Source organism: Carassius auratus, chromosome 32, assembly GCF_003368295.1.
Source record: "Carassius auratus strain Wakin chromosome 32, ASM336829v1, whole genome shotgun sequence".
Lineage (NCBI taxonomy): Eukaryota > Metazoa > Chordata > Actinopteri > Cypriniformes > Cyprinidae > Carassius > Carassius auratus.
The window spans coordinates 12,251,016-12,277,682 of record NC_039274.1 but is presented as its reverse complement, the minus strand read 5'-3'; the positions used below and the strand labels follow the sequence as shown (position 1 = coordinate 12,277,682).

Below are 26,667 nucleotides of genomic sequence, written 5' to 3'. Positions count from 1 at the left end.
TACATAGATCTGCCTATCATCAGCGTAGCAGTTAAACGATAGAGAGAATAAAGGGTGGGTTGTCTCCAACAATTTGATTGATGAGGGTCATAAAAGCCATCTGTTCTGGACACCTGTTTGCACACCCCCCCTCTCCTCGCTGTACACCCCGGTGACCTAGATATGAACTTATGAACCTAAGATGAACTTACGAATCAAGAAGGAATTTCGGTGAGGGATGGGGGAAAATGTGTTGGGATCTATGTGCTTTTTTTTTGTTAAACTCTGAAAAGGGCGAAATCATGAAAATGGTATAAGGGGATTTTTTATTAAGGTTTTAAGTACACAGTGCATTTCAAGAAAAAGCTTATAAACACATACGAGATGGAAACGATGTAATGCTCGTTTTTCGTAGTTGGAAAAGTGTACAACGTTGTTAAAGTTGTAACAAATTAAAGAAAACTATTGGTTATTTATCTAAAACAACTAAACAAGTCAAAACTATCAGATGTGTTTTCGTTAAGCAACACGTGAAAAAGATGTGAGAGCTTGTAAAAATGTAAAAAGGTGTTTTGTTACCAGCTAGAAAATAAAGCATTTATCACTTATACCTTACCTCAAACTAAAAAAGAAACGAATGTAAAGCGGCGATACAAACCAGAAAACATGGCGTTTGTCATAATGTGAGAAAAAGTTAAAACAAAAGAAAAAAGATGGAAGGCATTACGCGGATCTAAAATAAAATCCATCAGACAAGAAACTTGTCAAATCTATGTTGTACTTTACCACTAACTACAACTTTAAAAATCGAGAGTGTTACTGACAGAGAGTTAGACGAAAGAAAAAAAAGATCTCACAGCAAAGTGTTACGACATCTCCGTTGAGTGATCCTGACAGCATCGCAGACACACTTAGAATGAGGCTCGGGGAATGCTCCGGAAAAAAAACCACGCCTACAGCGGGGGCAGTCTCTAGCGCTGGAGGCGTGATAGCAGCGTCAAATAGATTTAAATGTTTAAATAATTAAACTAAGTAGTTTTTAATAAATAGACATCAGTCCTTAATTAGCGAAAACCTTAAATCCGTTTAAACATAAGATCAATTTGTACTTTTTAAATGATGTAGCTTTATGCGATTTTTATTTACTTTTAGTCTTAAAAATACAAAATAATAATAAAAAACAGCATTGAAAAAGCATTATTTGTTTTTAATGTATTAAGTTAATTACTCTAATCTACGACTAGTCTAAATTTAGACTATTGCCGTCGATAGATCTTTTATTTTTGTCAAGCTTAATTTCTCAAGCTATGACAATTAACACACACACACACACACACCCACCCACACACACAAACACACACATACTTTTCTTCTGCCGCGCTTGTGTTGTGTTATCTGGTTAATAAACCAGACACATGTAGTTAAAAGTATCCCCATTTAACAATATAGCAGGGAAGAAATATCTTGTCTCAGATCGTGCATCGAAACGTGACCGTGCCGGGCATCTAGTGTCTGTGTGATTACTGGTACCTGCATATTAGTAAGACATCAAACGCCTGTAAAAACATCGTTTTTGGGGTTGCAACTCAACTGTAATCTAATTAGTTTTCCGGGGTTCTGGTGTTGTAAATGGTCTGCTGCAGGTCAGCTAAAGTTTAAAAATTGTATGTATTCACTGATCAAAGGGGTACAATTTAAACTTTATCGTTTAGGCCTGTGATCGTGAGGTTAGCTAAAAGTTCATTTACTGGTCAAATGGACGTGAAATCTTTTAACAAGTCAGACCATATAGGAATATGTAGTTTAATTCGAGTTAATTTAGTTTATTTTAGTTACATTTATAATTTTTATTAACCCCTAGATCTTTCAACCTCAACATAAATGTACCGAGAATGCAAACAAGTACACAAACACAACCATACAATCATAAACACACACACACACACACACAAATGTAAACATTACAGAAAACATGAACATGCAAACTAAATAAATACTAATATACACTCAAACAAGTACAAAAATACACAAACAAACAATATAGGTCACAAACACGAACATATCTTTATAAGATTGAAAATGAGTTGTCCTAAGTTTTCTTTGAAACCAAAAGTGTTTGTTGGTACAAATGTCTGACAGAAATGTATACAATAGATTAGACGTCCTTTCTCACTTTCCAAATGGTGTTGTTAACTATGATGTTTAAAATAGTTTTAAAAAAGTATTATTTTTTAGCTTTCATGCAGGATTCATGTCAGCACTCAAGTGTTTTAACAAGAGTCCAGAGACAGATGAAAATAGATGTGTGAAGAAAAAAAAATGTAAGAGGTTTTTAAGGATAGACTAAATGGTTTAGATTGTTTAAAACAATTGAGTTTACGCATTTCTCTTGAATGTGTGTACGGTAACCGTTGCATACATGAAGCAGAACAAATACATAACTCATAAACGCATTGTGGTTAATAAAAAACACTTATTTATCTAGCATAACTTACTTTCTTTTCATAACAATAAACATTCTTACGACTTTAACAACTGCAAACAAACTGTTTGGTTGGAAAATAAAAAAATAAATAAAAACATATTGTGTTTTCTTAGTTAGAATGCTTATAGTTTGTAGTAAAATCACATATATAAGCTAAAAAAAATTTCTTCCAAACCATGCTGCTTTCACACACACACACACACACCTCACAAAACTGTCAACAAGGACCTTAAGTTTTTGTTATAACGTTTAGCTGTACCTGAGACCTTGGTGGAATTATTTATGTACAGTTTTGGGGAGGTTACTATGAACGTTGTAATAGGTTATAGATCACAAATTAACCCATTTAAAATCGAAAAGTTTAAAAAGTAATGTAACTGATAACATTTGATTACATGATTTAAGACTTGTAATGTTTTCAACCGTTAATCTTTTGAAACGTGTAAACAGGACAGGGGTTAACATTAGAGTACTCAACAACTAATGACCATCAGACATTTCAAATCCTTCATCACTTAAATTAGGATTGTGATCATTTCATTTTAAAGCACAACCACCACGAAATCAGATTTGCTTGGAGATTAAATACATATTTAAAAACACAACAAGAAAGTTTAACAGCTATGATACTGTTTTTAAATCAGGTTTTTGCACACCTATGAAGGGAAATGCCATGGTATCTAACAACTGTTGGTAAATCGGTTCAATTTAACAAATAAATATACATCGGCCAAATAGGAAATAAGCATACGTCTTTAACTCATGAAACATCTGACGCATATTTTAGAGTATTTAAGGTGGTTTATGAAATATATCAATGAAATCTGTAATCTGTAAAAATATTCAGATGTAACATTTTCATAATTAACCGCAATTTAATTATTTTTCTCACTGACTGTAACTGATTACATTTATTTTTATTTTTCAAATTATATAATTTAGCTATATGTAACTAGTAGGGGTGTAACGATACGCGTATTCGTATTGAACCGTTCGGTACGACGCTTTCGGTTCGGTACGCGGTACGCATTATGTATACCGAACGGTTCGTTGGAGTAATTAATTATATTTGAAAAAAAAAAAAAAAGAGAGAGAGAGAAATATAATGATATGCGTTCAACAAGGTAGCCCAATAACCCAAACAACGTAACAGGCAACGCCCCTGACACTCCCGAAGAAGAAAAAAACACCATCTTATATGTTTATGTTAGGCTACTCAGCAGGCGCTCGCTCACTCAGTACGCGCTGAAGGCTCGTTGCAAAATAGCCAATGCGTTTAACAGACTAGAAATGAGAAGATCCTCCAATAACCAACAGGTCTGGTGTTTGGGTGCACTTTGGATTCCCTTTAAGCTATAATGGTGATGGCAAGAGAGTGGTGGATAAAAAAACAACGGTATGTCGCATCTGCAACATACCGGGAATAAAAAAAAAAAAAAACACCAGCGGGAATATCTGGGATATATGCGTCAGTACTATCTGGGAAAAGACGAAAAAAAGGAGAAACATGCACGCAGCAAACTATCCCTGCAGCATTTAGAAACTATAGCTTACAGGGAATCCAACCCAAACACCAGACCTGTTGGTTATTTTAGGATCTTATATTTCTGGTCTGTTAAAGGCATTCGACATTTTGCAACGAGCCTTCAGCGCGTGCTGAGTGAGCGAGCGCCTTAGGGGCCGTTCACATATCGTGCCTAAAAACGCATGGAAAACGCTAAGCGCGTCTTTCTCCTCCTTTCCAAAGCGCTTGGGCAGAAGCGCTCATGAGGCGTCTGTCTTTGCTAAGCAACAATGACGTGCTCTCTCCATGAGACGCGGAAATTTCAGCGAAGGATAAATGGATTTGCAGCTCTAAAAATCGCTTGCAGTAGCTCTGCTACTAAATTTATTTCAAAATTGCAATCCATATACAACTATGATCAGCTGTTCCTTCATCTTGGCTGAGCTCTCAACGTTGTTACGGGAAAGGATGAAGCTGATTGGTTAGTTCTTGTCACATGACCCGCGGTGGGCTTGCGGCATTCTGAAAAGTTGAGATGTTTTTACATTTTGCTGTATCTAAAACGTATCGAACCGAACCGAACCAAACCGTGACATCAGTGTATCGTATCGAACCGAACCGTGAATTTCGTGAACCGTTACACCCCTAGTAACTAGTTGACCCCCTAACACTGATTATGCGTTTTAACAAGAATAGTTGGTGAAAGAGTTCATTACCATCTTTAACTTTAAAAATGCGTACAATGTCCACAAACAAGGGTTTGCTCTTAAAACAAGCCCCATTTATATATTTATTTATACATTTATATATCATTGCTCTTTTTGTTGTTTTTGATTGCTTCCACCGTCCTCATCTGTAAGTCACTTTGGATAAAAGCGTCTGCTAAATGAATAAATGTACAGTAAATGTAAATATCTCACCGCTCTAGAAAATTTTAGGTATACTTAGCAGGGGGCTATAGTGTTTTTAGGTTATATTGTACTTGTCATTATTAATATTTGTACGCTTATTTTCATTTCTGCATCTTAATGAACACTTACACAATTTGTCTTCGTTTGAGTAGCTAACGTTACTCGACGGTCACATTTAAGTTTTCACCGCTTACACTTTCAAAAACACCCGAAACCTGTAACTCTGTCATAATAAGGTGAATTAAAAATACAAAAACTTAATGCCTGACACTTTTGTAACTGACTAAAAACTGATGTTTAAACTAAACAACGACAGAGACACTGTGCATAAAACTGCAAACACAAACATCACTAACTTAAATTAACAAAAGATAATAACCACCAATATGTGTTCACACAATTAACTTTTTTTTTTTTTTTTTTTTTTTTTTAGATGATTCAGAATTAACTTAAATGAACAAAAGACAATAGCCGCTAATGTGTGTTCACACAGTTAACTTTATTTAGATGTTTCAGAATTAACTTAAATGAACAAAAGATAATAACCAACAATATGTGTTCACACAATTACATTTATTTAGATGATTCACAGAAATAAAAATGACTCTTCAGTTGTTAGAAGAAAAAAAAAGTGTACTACGTAACTGCGAAAATGACTTAAAGACCCTATGAATCGGTTCATTGAACCAAACTGTCCAAATAAATAATTTTTCAGAAGTGAATCGAACTTTGCATCACTAAAACAGATCACAGAAAAGAATATGAGTCTTTTTATTTAGGTTATCTGCGTATGCGTTTAATCAGATGTCCAATGATTTAGAGCGTTGCCACATATAATATGAGTATGTATTCACGACAGGCATGTTTGAAGCCTGAGGTGTGTGATGGGTATTGTAGTTCCCTGACCTGAAGATCTACATAGCTTGAATGAGGTATTAGGTAAACATATTAAATTTGTAAAACAAAAACATATAATACATATAACAACAATAAAATAACTGTTAACACATATTTAGAGCAAACGACTATATTCAACAATAATACGATATACATGTGCTAAAACAGGCTAAAATGGGTTGACTATGCTGTAATGGAGCAACAGTTGTCATGTTATCTTGTGAACCATTGGGCGTTAGGATTCGTGTGTCCTGAAACCAAATAATTGTCTTTATCTTTAGAAAAAGTAATAATATGGCAAACGTAAGTCGGTCAATCGTGCATCCAGAGTTTAACTTACTGAATCTCTATAACAAATTTCTGCAATGGCTATACTTGTTACGGTGCTTCCAAGTCGGTGTCTGGGGCTTGTTTTAAGAGCAAACCCTTGTTTGTGGACATTGTACGCATTTTTAAAGTTAAAGATGGTAATGAACTCTTTCACCAACTATTCTTGTTAAAACGCATAATCAGTGTTAGGGGGTCAACTAGTTACATATAGCTAAATTATATAATTTGATAAAAAATAAATGTAATCAGTTACAGTCAGTGAGAAAAATAATTAAATTGCGGTTAATTATGAAAATGTTACATCTGAATATTTTTACAGATTACAGATTTCATTGATATATTTCATAAACCACCTTAAATACTCTAAAATATGCGTCAGATGTTTCATGAGTTAAAGACGTATGCTTATTTCCTATTTGGCCGATGTATATTTATTTGTTAAATTGAACCGATTTACCAACCGTTGTTAGATGCCATGGCATTTCCCTTCATAGGTGTGCAAAAACCTGATTTAAAAACAGTATCATAGCTGTTAAACTTTCTTGTTGTGTTTTTAAATATGTATTTAATCTCCAAGCAAATCTGATTTCGTGGTGGTTGTGCTTTAAAATGAAATGATCACAATCCTAATTTAAGTGATGAAGGATTTGAAAAGTCTGACGGTCATTAGTTGTTGAGTACTCTAATGTTAACCCCTGTTCTGTTTACACGTTTCAAAAGATTAACGGTTGAAAACATTACAAGTCTTAAAACATGTAATCAAATGTTATCAGTTACATTACTTTTTAAACTTTTAGATTTGTGAAAGCAGCATGGTTTGGAAGAATTTTTTTTTAGCTTACATATGTGATTTTACTACAAACTATACGCATTATAACTAAGAAAACACAATATGTTTTTATTTTTTTATTTTTTTTCCAACCAAACCGTTTGTTTGCAGTTGTTAAAGTCGTAAGAATGTTTATTGTTATGAAAAGAAAGTAAGTTATGCTAGATAAATAAGTGTTTTTTATTAACCACAATGCGTTCATGAGTTATGTATTTGTTCTGCTTCATGTATGCAACGGTTACCGTACACACATTCAAGAGAAATGCGTAAACTCAATTGTTTTAAACAATCTAAACCATTTAGTCTATCCTTAAAAACCTCTTACATTTTTTTTTCTTCACACATCTATTTTCATCTGTCTCTGGACTCTTGTTAAAACACTTGAGTGCTGACATGAATCCTGCATGAAAGCTAAAAAATAATACTTTTTTAAAACTATTTTAAACATCATGGTTAACAACACCATTTGGAAATTGAGAAAGGACGTCTAATCTATTGTATACATTTCTGTCAGACATTTGTACCAACAAACACTTTTGGTTTCAAAGAAAACTTAGGACAACTCATGTTCAATCTTATATAGATATGTTCGTGTTTGTGACCTATTTTGTTTGTTTGTGTATTTTTGTACTTGTTTGAGTGTATATTAGTATTTATTTAGTTTGCATGTTCATGTTTTCTGTAATGTTTACATTTGTGTGTGTGTGTGTGTGTGTGTGTGTGTGTGTTTATGATTGTATGGTTGTGTTTGTGTACTTGTTTGCACTCTCGGTACATTTATGTTGAGGTTGAAAGATCTAGGGGTTAATAAAAATTATAAATGTAACTAAAATAAACTAAATTAACTCGAATTAAACTACATATTCCTATATGGTCTGACTTGTTAAAAGATTTCACGTCCATTTGACCAGTAAATGAACTTTTAGCTAACCTCACGATCACAGGCCTAAACCATAAAGTTTAAATTGTACCCCTTTGATCAGTGAATACATAAATTTTTAAACTTTAGCTGACCTGCAGCAGACCATTTACAACACCAGAACCCCCGGAAAACTAATTAGATAACAGTTGAGTTGGAAACCCCAAAAACCTTTAGATGTTTTACAATCTTCGCTGACATGGTCGTAACAGTAAACACAAAGACATCAGATTCCAGACACCAGACGCGTTTCTACGCACTACTTGAGATGAAATATTTAGCCTCTCCTGTAATGTTGTTAAAGTTTCTTTGGCAAGAAAATCAAAGACATTCCAAAACATTTCATTCCAGTTAGATTTGTGTATGCCTAAATGCATGTTTTAATTGATATAGCAACGATATAGCAATGATAGAAGTTAATACTGACAAAATAAAAGACGTATTCAAGGATTTAGAATACTAAAGTATGTGTGAGTGACTTAAAATGAAATAAAACAAAAAAAAAATTTCCAACAAGGAATTTTTGTTGAGATGAAAATAAAATGGTATAGGTTAACCCAATTTTAAAGTAAAAACATCGGTCTAATATTAAAACCAGGTAGAATGTTTTCATCAAATAAGAACTGATGTGTTTTTTATTAAAAACGTTACTTTGTTTAACTCTTTTAACATACATTTAAACCTTTGTGACCAACATTATTAGGGAGGTGTTAGAGGTATGTGTTTGTGGGTGTTTTTTTATTTCTTTTTTATTCAAAGTTTTAAACATTAAAAACATAAAGGAGTACTTTACTGGTAGATTTACAAATACGGTCTGAGATTACATTCAATTTTCGTTCACACTCTGTACATCATAAAACTAAATAAATGTAAAATAAATAAAACAACACTGAAGAAAAAGATAAAGAACGAAAAAGTAGGGGAGTAACAGATTTTCACATTAAGAAAAACCAAAGTCCTTTAATGAAGAATACAAAAATCTTGCTTTGGGACATTTCATTCCTTTTAACGTCTCCAAATACATCACAAATTCCTCTTTAAAGCTTTTTCTTGAAATGCACTGTGTACTTAAAACCTTAACAAAAAATCCCCTTATACCATTTTCATGATTTCGCCCTTTTCAGAGTTTAACAAAAAAAAAAAGCACATAGATCCCAACACATTTTCCCCCATCCCTCACCGAAATTCCTTTTTAGGTTCGTAAGTTCATCTTAGGTTCATAAGTTCATATCTAGGTCACCGGGGTGTACAGCGAGGGGAGGGGGGGTGTACAAACAGGTGTCCAGAACAGATGGCTTTTATGACCCTCATCAATCAAATTGTTGGAGACAACCTACCCTTTATTCCCTCTAACGATATACCATGTTTACTAAAGATAGATCCAGTTGGCAGCATATACAATGAAAACATAGCAGGTCCCATATGTAAGAGAGGCAGATGATGATGAAAAATAGCCCAGGGTAACTGAAAAGCTCCTATTTGTTAGATAATTGTAACAGTTTCCTACTTCAGTGTGTTACAAACATAATTTTGGTGTCTTTGGAAAGAAGACCTTTTGGGTTTTACTTTTTATCAACTAAATTTGATAATGCTCAAAAATATTAAAAGTTATATACACTAAAGTGCCTTGAATTTTTTTTTTTTACCACACTTAAATATTTTTTTATTTGATATGAAAATACATGAGATGATACCTGGAGCAATCTAGAAAAGTAATGGGTTGAAAGTCACATACCTCATGAGGTTCTATTTCAAATCTGAATAATATTCATGAAAAATGAGACTCCTGCAAATATTTTTATGAGACTATGTCTACACCCCCACCCCCCAAATTTAAGAAAATATATTTCCCAATAGTATTGAAGGCTTCTACAAACTATTTAGTCATTAAACATACCACTGCAGTTTTTTTTCCATTATAAAACACTAGACAGAAACTTAGACATCGTATAAGTGATTTATTTGAGCACTAGAAAATACAATAAGAATAATTTGAGTAAGAAGAATAAGAATAACAAGAACAAAAAAAAAGATTTAACTTTGTTTGCCAGTTAAAGAAAATCCTGAGATTGCTAGAAATGCAACATTTACTATGAATTACGATGCAAATAAGTGCTGATGGCCACTTATACAGATTGTACACCTGGTTCTCATTATAGTGATTGCCGTGGGGAAGCGCTATTTAAGCCGCCCGAGGACCGGCAGAGGGAGAGAGACCTGAGGACTCGGGGAAGGACGCAGCAGCAGCGATGAAAGTGAAACCTTAGTGACGAGTGAACGAACGTAAATGTTTATGCGCATTTGGCGCGACTTTGTTTTCGGTTTTATTTTCTCTTTGAAACAATAAAATCTTCCTCGAGCCTCAGTACGTCGACCCTTGGTCTCCTTCCTTCACACACGCAGAAAACGTGAACCCGATTACACTTGCAGTTTAAATCTAGATTAAAGACCCATCTCTTTAATCTGGTTTACACATAGTACACTAATATGCTTCTAATATTTAAATCCATAAAATAATTTTTAGGCTGCACTAATTAGGTAAACCAGAACCGGGAACACTTCCCATAACACCCTATTTACTTGCTACATCATTAGAAGAACAGCATCTACGCTAATATTAGTCTGTTTCTGTCTTATTCCGAGGTCACTGTAGCCACCAGATCCAGTCTGTATCCAGATCAGAAGGTCACTGCAGTCACCCAGATCCAGTACGTATCCAGACCAGATGGTGGATCAGCACCTAGAAAGAACCTCTACAGCCCTAAAAAGACAGCGGAGACCAGGACAATTAGAGCCCCAGATACAGGGGGTAAAGACCTCATCTCAGACGATCACCGGGACAAGACCACAAAAAACAGATGATTCTTCTGCACAATCTGACTTTGCTGCAGCCTGGAATTGAACTGCTGGTTTTGTCTGGTCAGAGGAGAACAGGCCCTGAGCCTGGTTTCTCTCAAGGTTTTTTTCTCCATTCTGTCACCAATGGAGTTGGTGAGACACTATTTAAACTGAACAGAGATGACAACTGATTTCAATGATGAACTGCCTTTAATTGTCATTTTGCATTATTGACACACTGTTTTTCTAATGAATGTTGTTCAGTTGACGCAATGTATTTTGTTTAAAGCGCTATATAAATAAAGGCGACTTGACTTGATTTGCCTACACCAGTCTTAAGTGTCACATAATCCTTCAGAAATCATTCAATATGTTGACTTACGATCATTTATGTTTTTTTAGCTTTCTATTCATTAACGAATCCTAAAAAAACACAGACTGAAATGACTAGGACTTTTATACAAAAGATAATTGGAGAAACACAGATGAGAGGAATGACTAAATTAATGGGGGCATGGAACACATGGAAGAAGCTTGAGACACCTGGAATCAAATTAAGCAAACATGGGAGACAGAAACTGGGTCACAGAGAACATGGGGAATGGAAAACACAACATAATTAGTCCAGGGGTGTGACATTACTCCTCCCTGCCGGAAGGTTCGATCTCGCACCATGGAACAACAGAGGGGAGGGGGAATGGGTGGGAACTTGGGAGGAGGTTTCGGTGGAGGACGGACTCCCGGGAGGGGGCCAGCAGACAGATGGGAGGGTGGTCATTTCGGACGAGTGGCCGCAAGAAGACACCTTCTAAGAGCAGGCATTGGAGCGGCCTCTGGGGCTGGAGCAGACACTGGAGCGAGCTCTTGGGCTGGAGCCAATCCTGCGCTTAAGTGGGGAACAGGAGCCCTTCCTGGACCTAACTGGGGAACAGGAGCCCATCCTGGGCCTAACTGGGAAACCAGCACTGGGGAATTGGAAGCCCTCTCAGGGCTGGATGAGAAAACCACGGATGAAGAAGGGGCTGGATGGGACCAGCAGAGACAGGAGACAGGAGGGATATGGAGCAGGAGGAGTCCAGCTGGACCTAGGCCACTGCCATAATGGCCCAAGGTGGAGCTGATGGTGGGAGGAGCCATGGAGAAGAGAGATGGGATCTGGAACTATTATGGCTGTCGCCAGCTGGACCCAGGCGACAGCCATAATAGCTCTGGGTGGAGCTGACACTGGAGCAAACTCTGGGGCTGGAGCCGACACTGGAGCAAGATCTGGGGCTGGAGCTCATCCTGGGCTTAACTGGGGATCAGGAGCCCTTCCTGGGCTTAACTGGGGAACAGGATCCCTTCCTGGGATTAACTGGGTATCAGGAGCCCATCCTGGGCCTAACTTGGTCAAAATCTCATGATATAAACGATTAAGTGCATATGCACAGGATATTTAAAATGTACAAAAGTATATTGGCTAAATGAAAAAAAACAACAGAAAAAAACACAAAAAACATTAGCCTTTCCAGACATATTGTCTGAGTGGACACGGGTGAAGTTCGAATTTTTGCTGAGAGCTTGAGGAACCAATGGCGTTAAGTAGATCTTACTGCGTCCTCTAGGGGGTGCTATGGGGAACACCTTGTTGTGACCCGTATCTCAAGCATCCATTGAAAAAACACCAACTTGTTGGCTGGCGACATCCTCTGATGTCACTACCAGCGCAACTATAAACAGGCACCAGGAGAACACGTCTTTCTCTTCTTCGTCTTCACTGACTGTTCTGTTTGAATCACGCATTTCTTCAAGAATCGGCTTAAAACCCATCTCTTCCATCTTTATTTGACCCTCTTACTTTAACACTCACTTTTTCTAATTCTATTCTTTAAAAAAATCTAACTACCTTTCTAATCTTTTTGTATTCTATTTTCTTTTCATTTATTATGCTATTGTATATATATATATATATATATATATATATATTAGTGCTGTCAAAATTAGCGCGTTAACGCATTCGATTAATTTGAAATATTTAACGCGTTAAAAAAAAATAACGCAATTAACGCGGTTGCAGTTTTTTTTATTTCCAGTTGTGGCCTATGTGTGTTCAACGTGCAAAGAAATATGGATAAGACCAAGGAAGGACTTTTAGACGGAGAGTTTCAGTATAAAACTCTGCCGGATTACTCTTCAGTCTGCCACAAGAAACATTACTCTTCATTTAGTCTGCCAAAGAAACAGCAACATTAAAATCATGAACTCAAATGTCATTGTTTAAAAAAAAAAAAAAAAACAATGACTGTAACAGTGCGTAAATCAGACCTTTCTGTAACGCTAACGTTAATAAGCTTAAACGAAAATAAAGAAATAATTGTGTAGCGGAGTATTTTTGTACACAGTGCCGCGAACTGTCAATCACTCCTGTACGCGTGCATCACTGTCCTCCTCGCAGCTGCAGCAACTTGCGCTCTCTCTCTTCATCAAGCTTTAAAACAAAAAGGGGACAAAAAGATCATATTGTCTTTGTGCATAGGCTATAGATTAATTAGATAAATGAATATCTAAATTTGTGCCTTGCCGTCTACGGTATTTTTTTTAGAACTTAGAAAAAAGATGCTGCAGCCAATGAGCAGCCAGCGGGGGCTGCAGGACGACTCAACCTCAGCAGACAGTTTTTAATGTTTATCAGACAATAAATACTCAAGATTTAGCTTTAGTATAACTCACAACGAGTTTCACACACCTTCTCCGGCCACGTTGAGTTGTTGACACTTAACAGTGGGAAAAGCGACACATGCGCTATTCACTTGTGTAACTTAAGGGTGAATGGGTAATGTAGTTTCTGCTCTGGGTGGGATGAATTAGGAAGCTTGCATTGTGAAGGGCGCTCTGAAAATCGGCAGTCCAGGTAAAAGATTAAAACCTCTATTAAAACAGATGTCCAAATGAGCGTAGCGGTACGCTACAAGCACGTTCTGCGCGCACGGAGAGGTGGCGGTACGCTCAAGAGCTATATTTGGAAGTGGCGGTACTGAGTACCGGTGTGTACCGGCCCACTTAAAGCACTGGCAATGACTATACTTTGGAATTTTTTTGCAGTCCACTTAGAATTCAACATGGAAATCATTTTTGTTTTTTATTGGCATTGATTGTTTTGAAATTCAAATGGTACTTACATGCCTGTGTTTTTATTTCTGTAATAAATATGGCTTTCAAGCCAACAGTTAATTTGGAGGATATTGATGGTTTATTGCAGGTATGTTGTTTACATGAGAAAATCTGTGTTACAAGTTAAACAAAAATTCCAATAAACAATCATATTTTGAATTTAAATAGTTTCTTTGTCTTGAGTTTACATTAATTATTTACATTTAAATATCCAAAAAGTTTCAGTCTTTTAATTGCGATTAATCGCGATTAATCGCGATTAATTTTAAAAAATTGTGCGATTAATTAGTTAATTTTTTTTAATCGATTGACAGCACTAATATATATATATATATATGTGTGTGTGTGTGTGTGTGTGTGTGTGTGTGTGTGTAAAGACCTCTAACTAGCTTGCTCTATTCTTTTTTTTTATTTTTTTATTCTATCTGTTTTCTTTTTATTATATTATTTAAAATCTCTTGCTTCGCGTACTGTGTTAACCTAACTGAGACTTGTTATAGCACTTATATATCTTTGCCCTTTTTGTTGTTTTTGATTGCTTCCACTGTCTTCATCTGTAAGTCGCTTTGGATAAAAGCGTCTGCTAAATGAATAAATGTAAATGTAAATATAAAGAACCAGTATGAACTCTGTATAAAACAGAGTTCTCTGTTTTTTCCCCACTCCAATATTATTTCCACAGATCAAGTTGATGACTCTCAAGCACACTGTTTTGAGATGCACCATTCCATCAATGAGCTGCCCTGTCAGAGTGCCACGAGAGCTCCTCCTTAGAACAGTATTTGAAAATCCATGCTATGGTAATTGTGCATGTGAAGTCTTTGCACACTTTCTGAAATACACACTGTGGTAAGTTTGCACGCTAGTATTCTGCATTCTTTCTAAAATCCTATATGGTGTGGGCTTTGCACCGTTGCTTTGTGCCCTATCTTGAGTTGGTAAAAGCCCCGTTCATCTTAGGGGGCCACTCCACCTATGTATCCTCAGATACCTATCTTAACAGGGTGTTGCTACTAGGGATCTTTTGAGACAGCTCCTTCAGCAAGCTTATGCAAAAGCTAGCGGTATCCCCTGTCATGTGTGAAAGGCAAGACTTAGTATAAAATGCTAAGTTCTTAGCCGTATAAATGAATATCAGTCCATCGCTTAACTCCATATTCATTTATATGTAACCCACACATTTGACTATCATGTTTATAATCACTTATTGTGTATGTCTTTTATAACTACGGGATAGCTTAAGGATTCATATTCATGTTTAGTATGTTTGTGCTTCAGTCTGCTTGCTTGAGACATTCCTGACCATCAGTTATTTGTCAAATGTATCAAATTCTTGTTATAGGAATCATGTCCGAAATTATACCCTGCAAGAGTGGGAAAATTCGGACCACGTCCTTGATAAGATAACATATGATTTATGATACCCCCGAGCCAAGACAATATCTGATTGGTCAAGACAACATTTGAGGTGTGGCCAACAGGCCAGTTTAAATGCTCAGGACACAATCAAATTTAGCTGTAAGAGTTCTTTGAGCGTGGTTCCAGCCTGCGTCGGCCTGCACGCCTGCAGCTACTTAGCCTCGATGAGAAGAAACACCACCTAGTCTTGTCAAACTTTACTTCTGTCCTTTCACTTTAGTTTCTTTTCTTTTCCGTTCGAGAGTCTCGTGTTCTGAGTTAAGTTTTGTAATGCCTTGTCTCCGAGTCTGACCTCGAATGCACGTTCAACTTCAACCAGCCCACGCCCAACCATCGTCAGCCAACTTCCTAAGATGTCACTTCAGCGACTACTGAACTTCCAGCCAATCAGCGACATCGGGAAACCCCCTTTATACAAGAGACGCAAGTAGTAGGGCTGCACGATATTGGGAAAAAATGACATTATTTTTCTGCGATATATATTGCGATATTTTTTCTTACAAACAAATGGGGTGAGCACACTTACATTCTCATTTTAAATGATTTAAACATCGACACCATAGTGTCAATTGATTAATATGCGCGAGGGAGAGAGAGCAAGACAGAGCTTGTGTTGTTTGAAAACGGCTTGCTCTCTCTCGGTTTCTCTCTCTCTCTCTCTCTCTCTCTCAATTCAATTCATATTGCTTTATTGGCATGACATACAAAGGTACATATTGCCAAAGCATTGTACATATCAGAATATAAACAAAACAAAAATACATATATTCATAAGAGAAAAAAAGAAAAAAATTACATGCAAAATAAATCCATATACATTTCTATAAACTTTGATGGTACTTCTAATGTACTCTTCTCTCTGTCTCTCTCGCGCGTGCTCTCTCTGTAGCAGCAGCGCTCCAGCCCAGCGCCGCGTCAGGCACGGTTCTGGTGTGTAAAGACAGAAGACACAGAAAACGCAAGGCAGCCACCACGGTTTTGGGACGCTTCAGACACGCGACGCTCACGCCACGCAGCCAGTGTGTCACCGGCCTCTGTCTCTCTCGCGCACGCTCTTTCTCTCTGTCTGTCTCGCACGCGCTCTCTCTCTCTCTCTGTCTTTCTCGCGCCCTCTCTCTCTCTCTCTGTCTCTCTCGCGCTCCCTCTCTCTCTGCCCTGTTAAACTTGCATGTGGTTTTCAGTCCTGTCAATTATAAACTTTCACTCTATGATGGTTTAGCTGTGCAATTAATCCGCGAATCACATTCGTCAAGGGCCGGGGAGCAGCTGGCCCATACAGTTAATAACGGATCAACTACTACAGCCTACATCGCACATCCTGCGATGTGACTATCGTGGATTCGTACATCTGATATCGATGCTTAAACGACACATCGTGCAGCCCTAGCAAGTAGTACCTCCAGACTGATCTATACTGCTGTATCTAATATAATTTTCGTACATTTTCGTTCTCTTAAACTCATTCTTCCCTAACTTTCTATCTTCCTGCAACTTGTATGAATGTGTGAGTGTGTGTGCTTATGTGTAAGATTAGTTTATATGTCTTAGATTTATCTAATAAAGCCTTATTCATATTGAAAGGAGAAGTATCTTGTGTTTTGTGCTTATAAGTTAATGTCTTAAACTGCCGATCTTTTTACTGTGCTAATTGATAGTGTTTTCACTATACTTTGGATATTAATATCCAGTGCAGATTTGATGTTAACCGGCTCGTTCAGTGAATTGCAGGGCGTCTCAGTGAAATCAGCCGTGAAACACTGATTCTGTTCAAATTCCCTTTAAAATCTTAAATGATTCCCTTTGAGCTAAATTGACCAATTTCCCTTACACTTCTTTTCACCAAGCCTGCATTTGTTTGACTGGTAGTGGTGGTAGTAGTAGCAGTAGGTAGGTATGTAGGTAGACAGATAGACAGACAGATTAGTAATCTATAATTAGATAGATCACAACCACTCAAAAACGGACCCTACCAAAAGCTCAGGTCACAGTACCTTGCATCAGGTGGAGTCTGAACATCCTCTGGTTGAGGCAGTTCCAAAGTGTAGTCCAGTGTGATCATGTGAGGCTTGCTATTTACCCACAGTACTGAGGTGGAGATGTCCTGTTTCATGTCACTCTGAAAAGTATAGTGCCACGTCAGCATCAAAGGCTATTTTCAAGGCATAAAATAAAATAAAAATAAAATTCTTTGTTTCTCATAAAACAGAACAGACAGCTAGCAAATATTCACAGAACTGTTTGTTTGCATTTTGCATAACTTACATTTTCACTGTTTCTCAGAAAATGCATTACTGCACCTTTAATTCATGTCATGTTTAGGCAGGGTATGCTGACAAAATTTTGATGAGAACTTTTTTTTTTTTTGTACATTTTTGCAGCTAAGCCCTGACGTAAAAAAAAAAAAAAAGATAAACCAAGTGGATGATTTCAGACAAAAGCCAATCACAATTATAGTCTATAGGTTATTCTTAAAACAAAATGTAGTGAATTCTGGTCCCAAGTACAAAGTTAGATTTTTAAAGGCACCATAAAATCAAAACTCAGAGAGTTTTTAGTATGAATATGTTAGTCTTAAGGATATCTATAAATTAGCTGGTACTTGTGACTAGTGACAATAAAGGGCTACTACTACTACTACTATAAGCTAATTTGCTACAAAACATGAACAAAATTTGCATTTAGAAGATATAAGAATTCAAAACTTATAGTCTCCCACTTATGCCAATATGGAAAATTATATTGAACTTTTCACTAATATATATGGCAAATGGCACATATTACACTATATATAGGATGGGGAGTGATAACATGTTTAAACATGCTTCCAACGGGGTGAATGAAGTCATGCAAACCTCCACAGCATGGACAGTGTGCTCTGGTCCACAGACATGATATCACAGAGTGATATCATCATATGCACGAGTCAGCACAGACAACAAAATGTATGTAATGCTGTATTTTAAATTGTGATGAAGGAAACAAACATCGCAAGACTGGTTAGACGTCTTCTGCATTATAAACAGAAATTATGAGGAAAGGAGATACCACCGGTGCGCCATGCACCAGCATTTTCAAACTGTATTTCTGAAAAGTATCACAGTTTTTTTCCTAGTAACAGTTCTAATGCCCTGTTTACATCTGGTATTAAGATGCATTTTGACTAATCGGATAACAAATACACAAGACACATTTCCCGATTACACCTGGTGTTTTAATCAGTCTCTTTTAGCCATTTCCGAACATTTTCCTAATTTCATAGAAGGAAGTGTCTATAGGTGGGTGAATGAGCTTTTTCTTATCTTTGAATCTAAGGCTGTAATTACACTTGGCATTATTAACATGCGATCACCGTCAATCAGGACATGGCGCATTTACACTTGGCAACATCAACTGACTTTTTTATCTGGATAACCGATCGGATCAATCTTTCCTGTGCAATATTTAAATCAGTCTGCAGAGAATGGCCTGGCGCAAAGTCAACCTGAAGTGGTGGGTTTTCTTTTGAAAAGCATTTCCAGTCGTGGGACATTTTACGAATCAAAGATAAATGTAGGAGTCTCACTAGCACTCCACATGCATGTTCTCCATATATCTTTATCTGCAGTTCGTGAGAGAGGGGACGGCTTTTTGCGTGATGTCGACCTGGGAATGAAGACAGATCATTTTTAAAAGCATGTTGAAAATGCCACTTTTTGGGTATGTTAAACGTATAAAACAAATAAAACGTGCAGTTATTTGTGTTTGTCCCCTTTAAATCAAAATGAGCTGCTGCTCCTGCCAAGTCCGTGTTTATCCATGTTATCCTTGGGAGATATCATCAGGAAACATGGTGTTAGCTTTCACTGTTTTGCTGATGATACTCAGCACTATATTTCTTCGCAGCCCGGTGAAACGATATCGTTGACTTGATTGTAAATGAATGCACAGACACTATTTAAACTGAACAGAGATGACAACACTGAATACAATGATGAACTGCCTTTAACTGTCATTTTGTATTATTGACACACTGTTTTCTTAATGAATGTTGTTCAGTTGCTTTGACGCAATGTATTTTGTTTAAAGCGCTATATAAATAAAGGTGACTTGACAGAGAGCGTCTTTCACCGGTTATGTTGTCAAAGTACTGAGAAACCTGGACCTGCTAGTGTGGAGAGACCGTTTATGAATTATTTGGATTTTTACCATTATAGGCTGGTTATTTTCACACACTGCAGCCACACAACTGTATTCAAACACCTTATAAAAGTGATTCTTGCATTCTGTGGCACCTTTAATACCAAGTTTAAATTTCAGTAGTTTAAATTCTGGCTGGCTGGCACGCTTCATGTCCTATAATTTAAGTAATGATAGGTAGGCAAGAGAGGAGGCACTCTTTAGTGGCCGTTCAAACACATTCGATCACATGAGTGAATCAACATGAAACAATCTGTTCGAATGCATTTTCAACTTATTTCTGTAAATGATCAAAAGTAGACGAGCTCAAAACCTTTCAAACTTCCTTTACACCTATCTTTAGCGTTCTTAATGCATCTTAATACCAGGTGTAAACACGGCCTAAAGGAGTAATGTATTAAATGTATTCTTTTATAAAACTGTGGTTGTGACATAAAGGAAACACTATTGGCTATTTTTTATTTTTAAAAGGGGAAATCTCACGCGATACGTCTCGCTCTAACTTCCTGTTTCATTGAAAATGAGGTCAGCACACCGCAGTAGGTTTTTAACTACCTTGTAGTAAATATTCTTTCCTTGGGGTGCTTGGCCAGTCTCAAGGATGTAATCATAGTTACGGTGGTCAATGATTAGGATCCCTCCAGGTTTCACCATGCTGGCTATGTTTTGTAAAGCAAGCTTCTGATCACTCTGGTCCCCTGTAAAACATGATAAAAATAGATAAATCCGTAAAAATATTAAAACATATTTTGGTATTGTATTCTTACCTTTGAAGTCTGGCAAATGAGCAAATGAATTGCCTAGACAAATTACTGCATCAAATCCATCTCCAGGTTTTTTTACATCTTCTGGTAATGTTAACCAGTTGGCCTCCTCAATTACTGAAATAAAAAGACCAGGGGTTTCATTTATAAAACTCAATGTAGATTTGATCCTAAAAGTGTACATAATGCTCAAATACTAGATTTAACGTAGGCACAAAAGGTTTTCAGATTTATAAAGCCATGCGTAAACCAGAACCTGCACAAAAATCCCTTTATAAATCCCAGTCATGGGAAGAATGTGTGTACATGAATTTCAATCCTTTCTCCTCCTCGAGATCACCATATATGGAGATAAAATGCCTAGTTTTACTATGCATAACCTCATCAGAATTTCATTTCCATGCATATTCCATCCATGTGACACCACGTTCAACACCGTCAAAGGAAATATGAGATATGGACTATAAATTCCATTTGTGCCATACACAATTGTGACCCTGGACCCTGGACCACAAAACCTTAAGTGTCTTAAGTGTCATTTTTTTTAAATTGATAAGCTTTTCATTGATGTATGGCTAGTTAGGATAGGACAATATTTGGCCGAGATACAAAAATTTTTATATCTGTAATCTGAGGGTGAAAATAAATAAATATTGAGAAAATCACCTTTGAAGTTGTCCAAATGAATTATTAACAATGTATATTTAATAATCAAAAATTAAAAATTTTATATATTTACAGTAGGAAATTTACAAAACATCTTCATGGAACATGATTTTTACTTAATATCCTAATGAATTTTGGCATTAAAAAAATATAACATTTTGACCAGTGTTATAAGACTGATTTTATGCTCCAGGGTCACAATTATTATTGCTTAAATCCATGTTATGTTTCAGAATAAATATATCAAAATATCCATAAATACAAAACTGATTAAAATAGTTTTTCAGATAAATATTTTAGAATAGAGTGGAAGTCATTATTTTCCACTGGCCAAATAGTATTTACATTTTTTTAAACAATTAAATCAAATTACATTTATGCAGTTTTGCTGATAAGGTGAACATCTTTTAGCTATTCTCAGACTATATAAAATATTGCAATGTAAATACTATTGTCTAACTTCACTGACAGTTTTTTTTAACAAGGAAACATGCAAATTACCATTTTCTCAATGTGTTATTCTTCAGATACAGTGGTATTTTTCATAAACTTGTGGAGATGCCTATACAACACCATACAACGACATCACCACCTCTGTGCAGCTGTGGTTGTATACAGTAAGGTATTATCACTGGACCTATCCAAGATGAACAATAGACCGTTCGACCGCTAAATCCAGCAATGTCTGCCATAATATCGAAGTGCACATCACTGTTCTCAATAAAAATATTTTCTCATAACATGAGATTTGTAGTTTAATTTAAAGATGGAGTTTTTGTGCACCTAAAACACTCCTCCCTGACATTAGCATGCCACCTTGAAAAGTGATCAAGCGCATCCACTATCAAAATATGTCTAAATTAATTTCATTTTTGTTTAACTTCTGCGTAATGATTTTATGCAATTTCAATGCTTATTTCCATTAATGAGAGTGGAATATTTTATGTAAACGTGTAAATCCAAATGAAAACATTGAATCATTGTTTTTTTCATTACGTTTCTCACTCCAGGAAAATGAGTGCATACACATGGTACATATTTACGCCAAGTTTATTTTTTATAAATCCCAATATTTGTACAAAAAAATTGCTTACACATATTTCTACACCCATTTAAACACACCCACTCAAAACGGGGATCTCCACTTACCTAGTCCTGTCATATTGACTTATCGCACAATATATGTACATGACCTCAATCATTTTTGGTGACGCAATTTACTGCTCATTGTATTTAAATAAAAGTTAATGTCGCCATGTTTTTTCTCCTGTGTCTTTTGCAGCTTCTCGTATATAATGTGGTATAGTTAATGCTTCTACAAAAAAGTTTCATCTTCATATACAGGTCCTTCTCAAAAAATTAGCATAATGTAATGATAAAAATTAAACTTTCATATATTTTAGATTCATTTCACACCAACTGAAAAATTTCAGGTCTTCTTCGTTTTAATACTGATGATTTTGGCATACAGCTCATGAAAACCCAAAATTCCTATCTAAAAAAATTAGCATATTTCTTCTGACCAATAAAAGAAAAGTGTTTTTAATACAAAAAAAAAGTAAACCTTCAAATAATTATGTTCAGTTATGCACTCAATACTTGGTCAGGAATCCTTTTGCAGAAATGACTGCTTCAATACGGCGTGAAATGGAGGCAATCAGCCTGTGGCACTGCTCAGGTGTTATGGAGGCCCAGGATGCTTCGATAGCGGCCTTAAGTTCATCCAGAGTGTTTGGTCTTGCGTCTCTCAACTTTCTCTTCACAATATCCCACAGATTCTCTATGGCCCCCTTCCTCAAATCTTACCCTGGAGGTCCAATGCACTGCAGTGTTTAGCTCCAAACCTGATCAACCTCACCTGTCTGGGATTCTCTAATGATCCCAAAGACATTCATTGGCATTGATTAGCATGCTCAGGTGTGTTTGATTAGGGTTAGAGCTAAACTCTGCAGGAAAGTGGATCTCGAGGTCCAGATTTGAGGATCCCTGCTCTATGGGGTTCAGGTCAGGAGAACTAACTGAGCACAGTAATACCATGGTCAGTAAACCATTTACCGGTGGTTTTTGGCACTGTGAGCAGGTGCCAGGTCGTGCTGAAAAACAAAATCTTCATCTCCATAAAGCTTTTCAGCAGATGGAAGCATGAAGTGCTCCAAAATCTCCAGATAACTAGCTGCATTGACCCTGCCCATGATAAAAAACAGTGGACCAACACCAGCAGCTGACATGGCACCCCAGACCATCACTGACTGTGGGTACTTGACACTGGACTTCAGGCATTTTGGAATTTCCTTCTCCCCAGTCTTCCTCCAGACTCTGGTACCTTGATTTCCGAATGACATGCAAAATTTGCTTTCATCCGAAAAAAGTACTTTGGACCACTGAGCAACAGTCCAGTGCTGCTTCTCTGTAGCCAATTTCCTTCACACGCCTGTGCACGGTGGCTCTGGATGTTTCTACTCCAGACTCAGTCCACTGCTTCCGCAGGTTCCCCAAGGTCTGGAATCGGTCCTTCTCCACAATCTTCCTCAGGGTCTGGTCACCTCTTTTCGTTGTGCAACGTTTTTTGCCACACTTTTTCCTTCCCACAGACTTCCCACTGAGGTGCCTTGATACAGCACTCTGGGAACAGCCCATTTGTTCAGAAATGTCTTTCTGTGTCTTACCCTCTCGCTTGAGGGTGTCAATCATGGCCTTCTGGACAGCAGTCAGGAGGGCAGTCTTACCCATGATTGCGGTTTTGAGTAATGAACCAGGCTGGGAGTTTTTAAAAGCCTCAGGAATCTTTTGCAGGTGTTTAGAGTTAATTAGTTGATTCAGATGATTAGGTTAATAGCTCGTTTAGAGAACCTTTTCATGATATGCTAATTTTTTGAGATAGGTATTTTGGGTTTTCATGAGCTATATGCCAAAATCATCAGTATTAAAACAATAAAAGACCTGAAATATTTCAGTTGGTGTGCAATGAATCTAAAATATATGAAAGTTTAATTTTTATCATTACATTACGGAAAATAATGAACTTTTATCACAATATGCTAATTTTTTGAGAAGGACCTGTATTGCCTCATTTAGGGATCTGTGCCTTTGCTCATATGGACATCTGACTGCAAGTAGGGATTGAGTTTTTCAGCAATAAAGTGCACCCTTAATTTACATAGAAAATATATTGACTATTTATTCAATTTTTTTTAAGGTATCTTATACCCAGACTAAATTTCCATTATCTAAATATTCTTAATAATTAAAAGTTTGTTGTCATTTGTAAGCGTGTAGGCCTTCTTGCATTATTATGCTGTTATATTATGATTATATATTCAATGGTATAAAATGGTCTTAAAATGACAACATATAATGTACAGCAATTATTTCTGGGGCAATATATCATACAAAAAAAAGTTGTTATCATGACAGACCTACACTTACCCCAGTTATCGAAGGTGGGCTCTTTTCTCCTCTCCCATCTCTCTTTAAGAGCGTATTTGAGCATTTTGTCACTGGCATCCACACTAACCACCTTGAATCCCTCTTCTACCAACATGATGGAATCCACCCTATATATATATATATATATATATATATATATATATATATATAAAACAACATTGGAGAAAGTGTGATTTAAAAGAAAAACAGATGTTACCTATATAAGAACTCATTACATTAGGCAGAGACAATTGTTGGATGTTGATTCTTGTCTGATGTCTAAATAACATGCAAACTTCAGGAGAAATAGCCCCAAAAACGTTGGCATAGTCCCCTGGTGTAACAGGAATCTTATACTGTGCCAAAAACTCACCATAAGTTAAAAGAAAACCATTCAAATTAAATAACTGATCCACCAATATGATGCCATTATCAAACCAGTGTTTCAGATAAAGCGATTTGTGTTTATATATTATATCCTTATTGTTCCATTTATAGTACCTATGAGGAGAAAAATTTTGCTTGTGGATCAAAGACCATGATAAAAAGGCCTGACGGTGAAATTCAGCTAGTTTTGCTGGTATTTTATCAATATTATAATTACAGCTAAGAAAAAAATGAATACCACCCAGTTTTGAAAGAATATGGGAGGGAATAAAACACCAAATGGAATTAGGATTTTTAACAATTTGTTTAAGCCAATTAACCTTACATGTATTATTCAATGTAGTAAAGTCCAAAACATTTAAGCCACCATTCTCATATGAATTCATAATAACTGTCTTCTTTATGTAATGTATTTTATTTTTCCAAATGAAATCAATCAATATTTTGTCAATTTCTTTACATAGTTTTTTATCAAGATGTAAAGCCATTGCTGCATAAATAAGTCTAGAAATACCCTCTGCCTTTGTAATTAAAACTCTACCCCTTAAAGAGAGGTCTCTTAAGAGCCAATGATTTAACTTTTTAGTTTTTTCAATAATAGGACTAAAATTCAGCAAGCACCTTCTTTTTTCTGGTCTTTGGTTATCAATATTCCAAGATATTGAACCTCATTCTTTAAGGGAATACCATTATAGTTATTTTTGAGACATTCCTTTATGGCCATAAGCTCACATTTAGCCAAATTTAAGTATACCCCAGATCCTCTTGAAAATTTGCCAATTAGATCAGTTGCCACAGATATCTGATTTTCATTTTGAATAAAGAGAGTAGTGTCATCGGCTAATTGTGTAATTTTTATCTCTCTATCAATAATGGTAATACCTCTCAGTGGGCTTGATATAATATGAGAGGAAAGAAGCTGACTTACTAACAAAAAGAGGTATGGAGATACTGGGCACCCCTGCCTAATACCTTTGGAAATATCAAATCTAGGGGAAGTACCATTAAATAACTTTATAGAACAGTTACCATTTTTGTAAAGGGTTTCGATTGCTGAAGAAAAAAAAATTCCAAAATCAAATTTCTTTAGAGTATCAAGGATAAACTGATGTTCTACAGAATCAAAAGCTTTACAAAAATCTAAAAATAATATAAAACCATTATTAATCAGATCTGAATAGTCCAAAATGTCCAAAACTGATCGTATATTATTTGTTATGTGCCGATTTTTCATGAATCCTGATTGTGATTCATCGATTACTGAATCTAAATTTTTTTTCAATCTTCCAGCTAAAATTAGGGCCAGCAGTTTATAATCATTATTCAATAAACAAATAGGGCGCCAATTATCAATATACTCTCTGTCTTTATTTGTTTTTGGAAGCAATACAATTAAACCTTGTGTTAAATTAGGTGGAAGACACTGTTTTGTTTGTCAACAAAAACCTCTAAAAGAAAGGGAGCCAATTCCTTTGAAAATAATTTATAAAATTCTGATGTCAGGCCATCAGTACCTGGTGATTTGGAATTTTTCAAATGATTAATTGCATCCATCAACTCGCAGATTGTAACAGGTCTTTCACAAAGTTCCTTTTCAGTTCTATTAATAGGTTTAATCTGCAACGAATTCAAAAAGGCTTCGGCTGACACCTGAGAGTAACTAGATGTATACAATTTTTTATAAAAATCACTACAATATTGAGAAATAGCTGTATGATCATCTGTTATAGCCCCATTAATATTTAATTTATTAATGGTGTTATAAACAAAGTTCCGCTTTTCTAAATAAAAAAAAAATAATGTGAATTTTGTTCCCCTGCTTCAAGCAACTTTTTTCTGGAACGAGTAAAGGCACCTTCAGCTTTTTTCTTATACAAATCATCTAGTTTAATTGATAACTCAGCCATTTCTAGTTTTTCATCCTCTAAAAGATAGTCTGGATGTCTCTGAGACAAATTTGTTATCCTTGTTATTATTCTAATTTCTT

General features: G+C 36.1%; 1 protein-coding gene across 1 annotated transcript in view; it reads right to left on the bottom strand.

Moving 5' to 3' along the window:
- Positions 1-26,667, bottom strand: part of LOC113051607 (glycine N-methyltransferase-like) — a 78,718-nt gene that overhangs the window by 10,795 nt on the left and 41,256 nt on the right. The window contains exons 2-5 of the mRNA XM_026215504.1: positions 24,294-24,421; positions 20,205-20,318; positions 19,993-20,135; positions 17,253-17,377 (exon numbers count right to left, since the gene is read on the bottom strand). Of these exons, the coding sequence (XP_026071289.1) occupies positions 17,253-17,377; positions 19,993-20,135; positions 20,205-20,318; positions 24,294-24,421 (510 nt within the window). The remainder of the gene's footprint in view (positions 1-17,252; positions 17,378-19,992; positions 20,136-20,204; positions 20,319-24,293; positions 24,422-26,667) is intronic.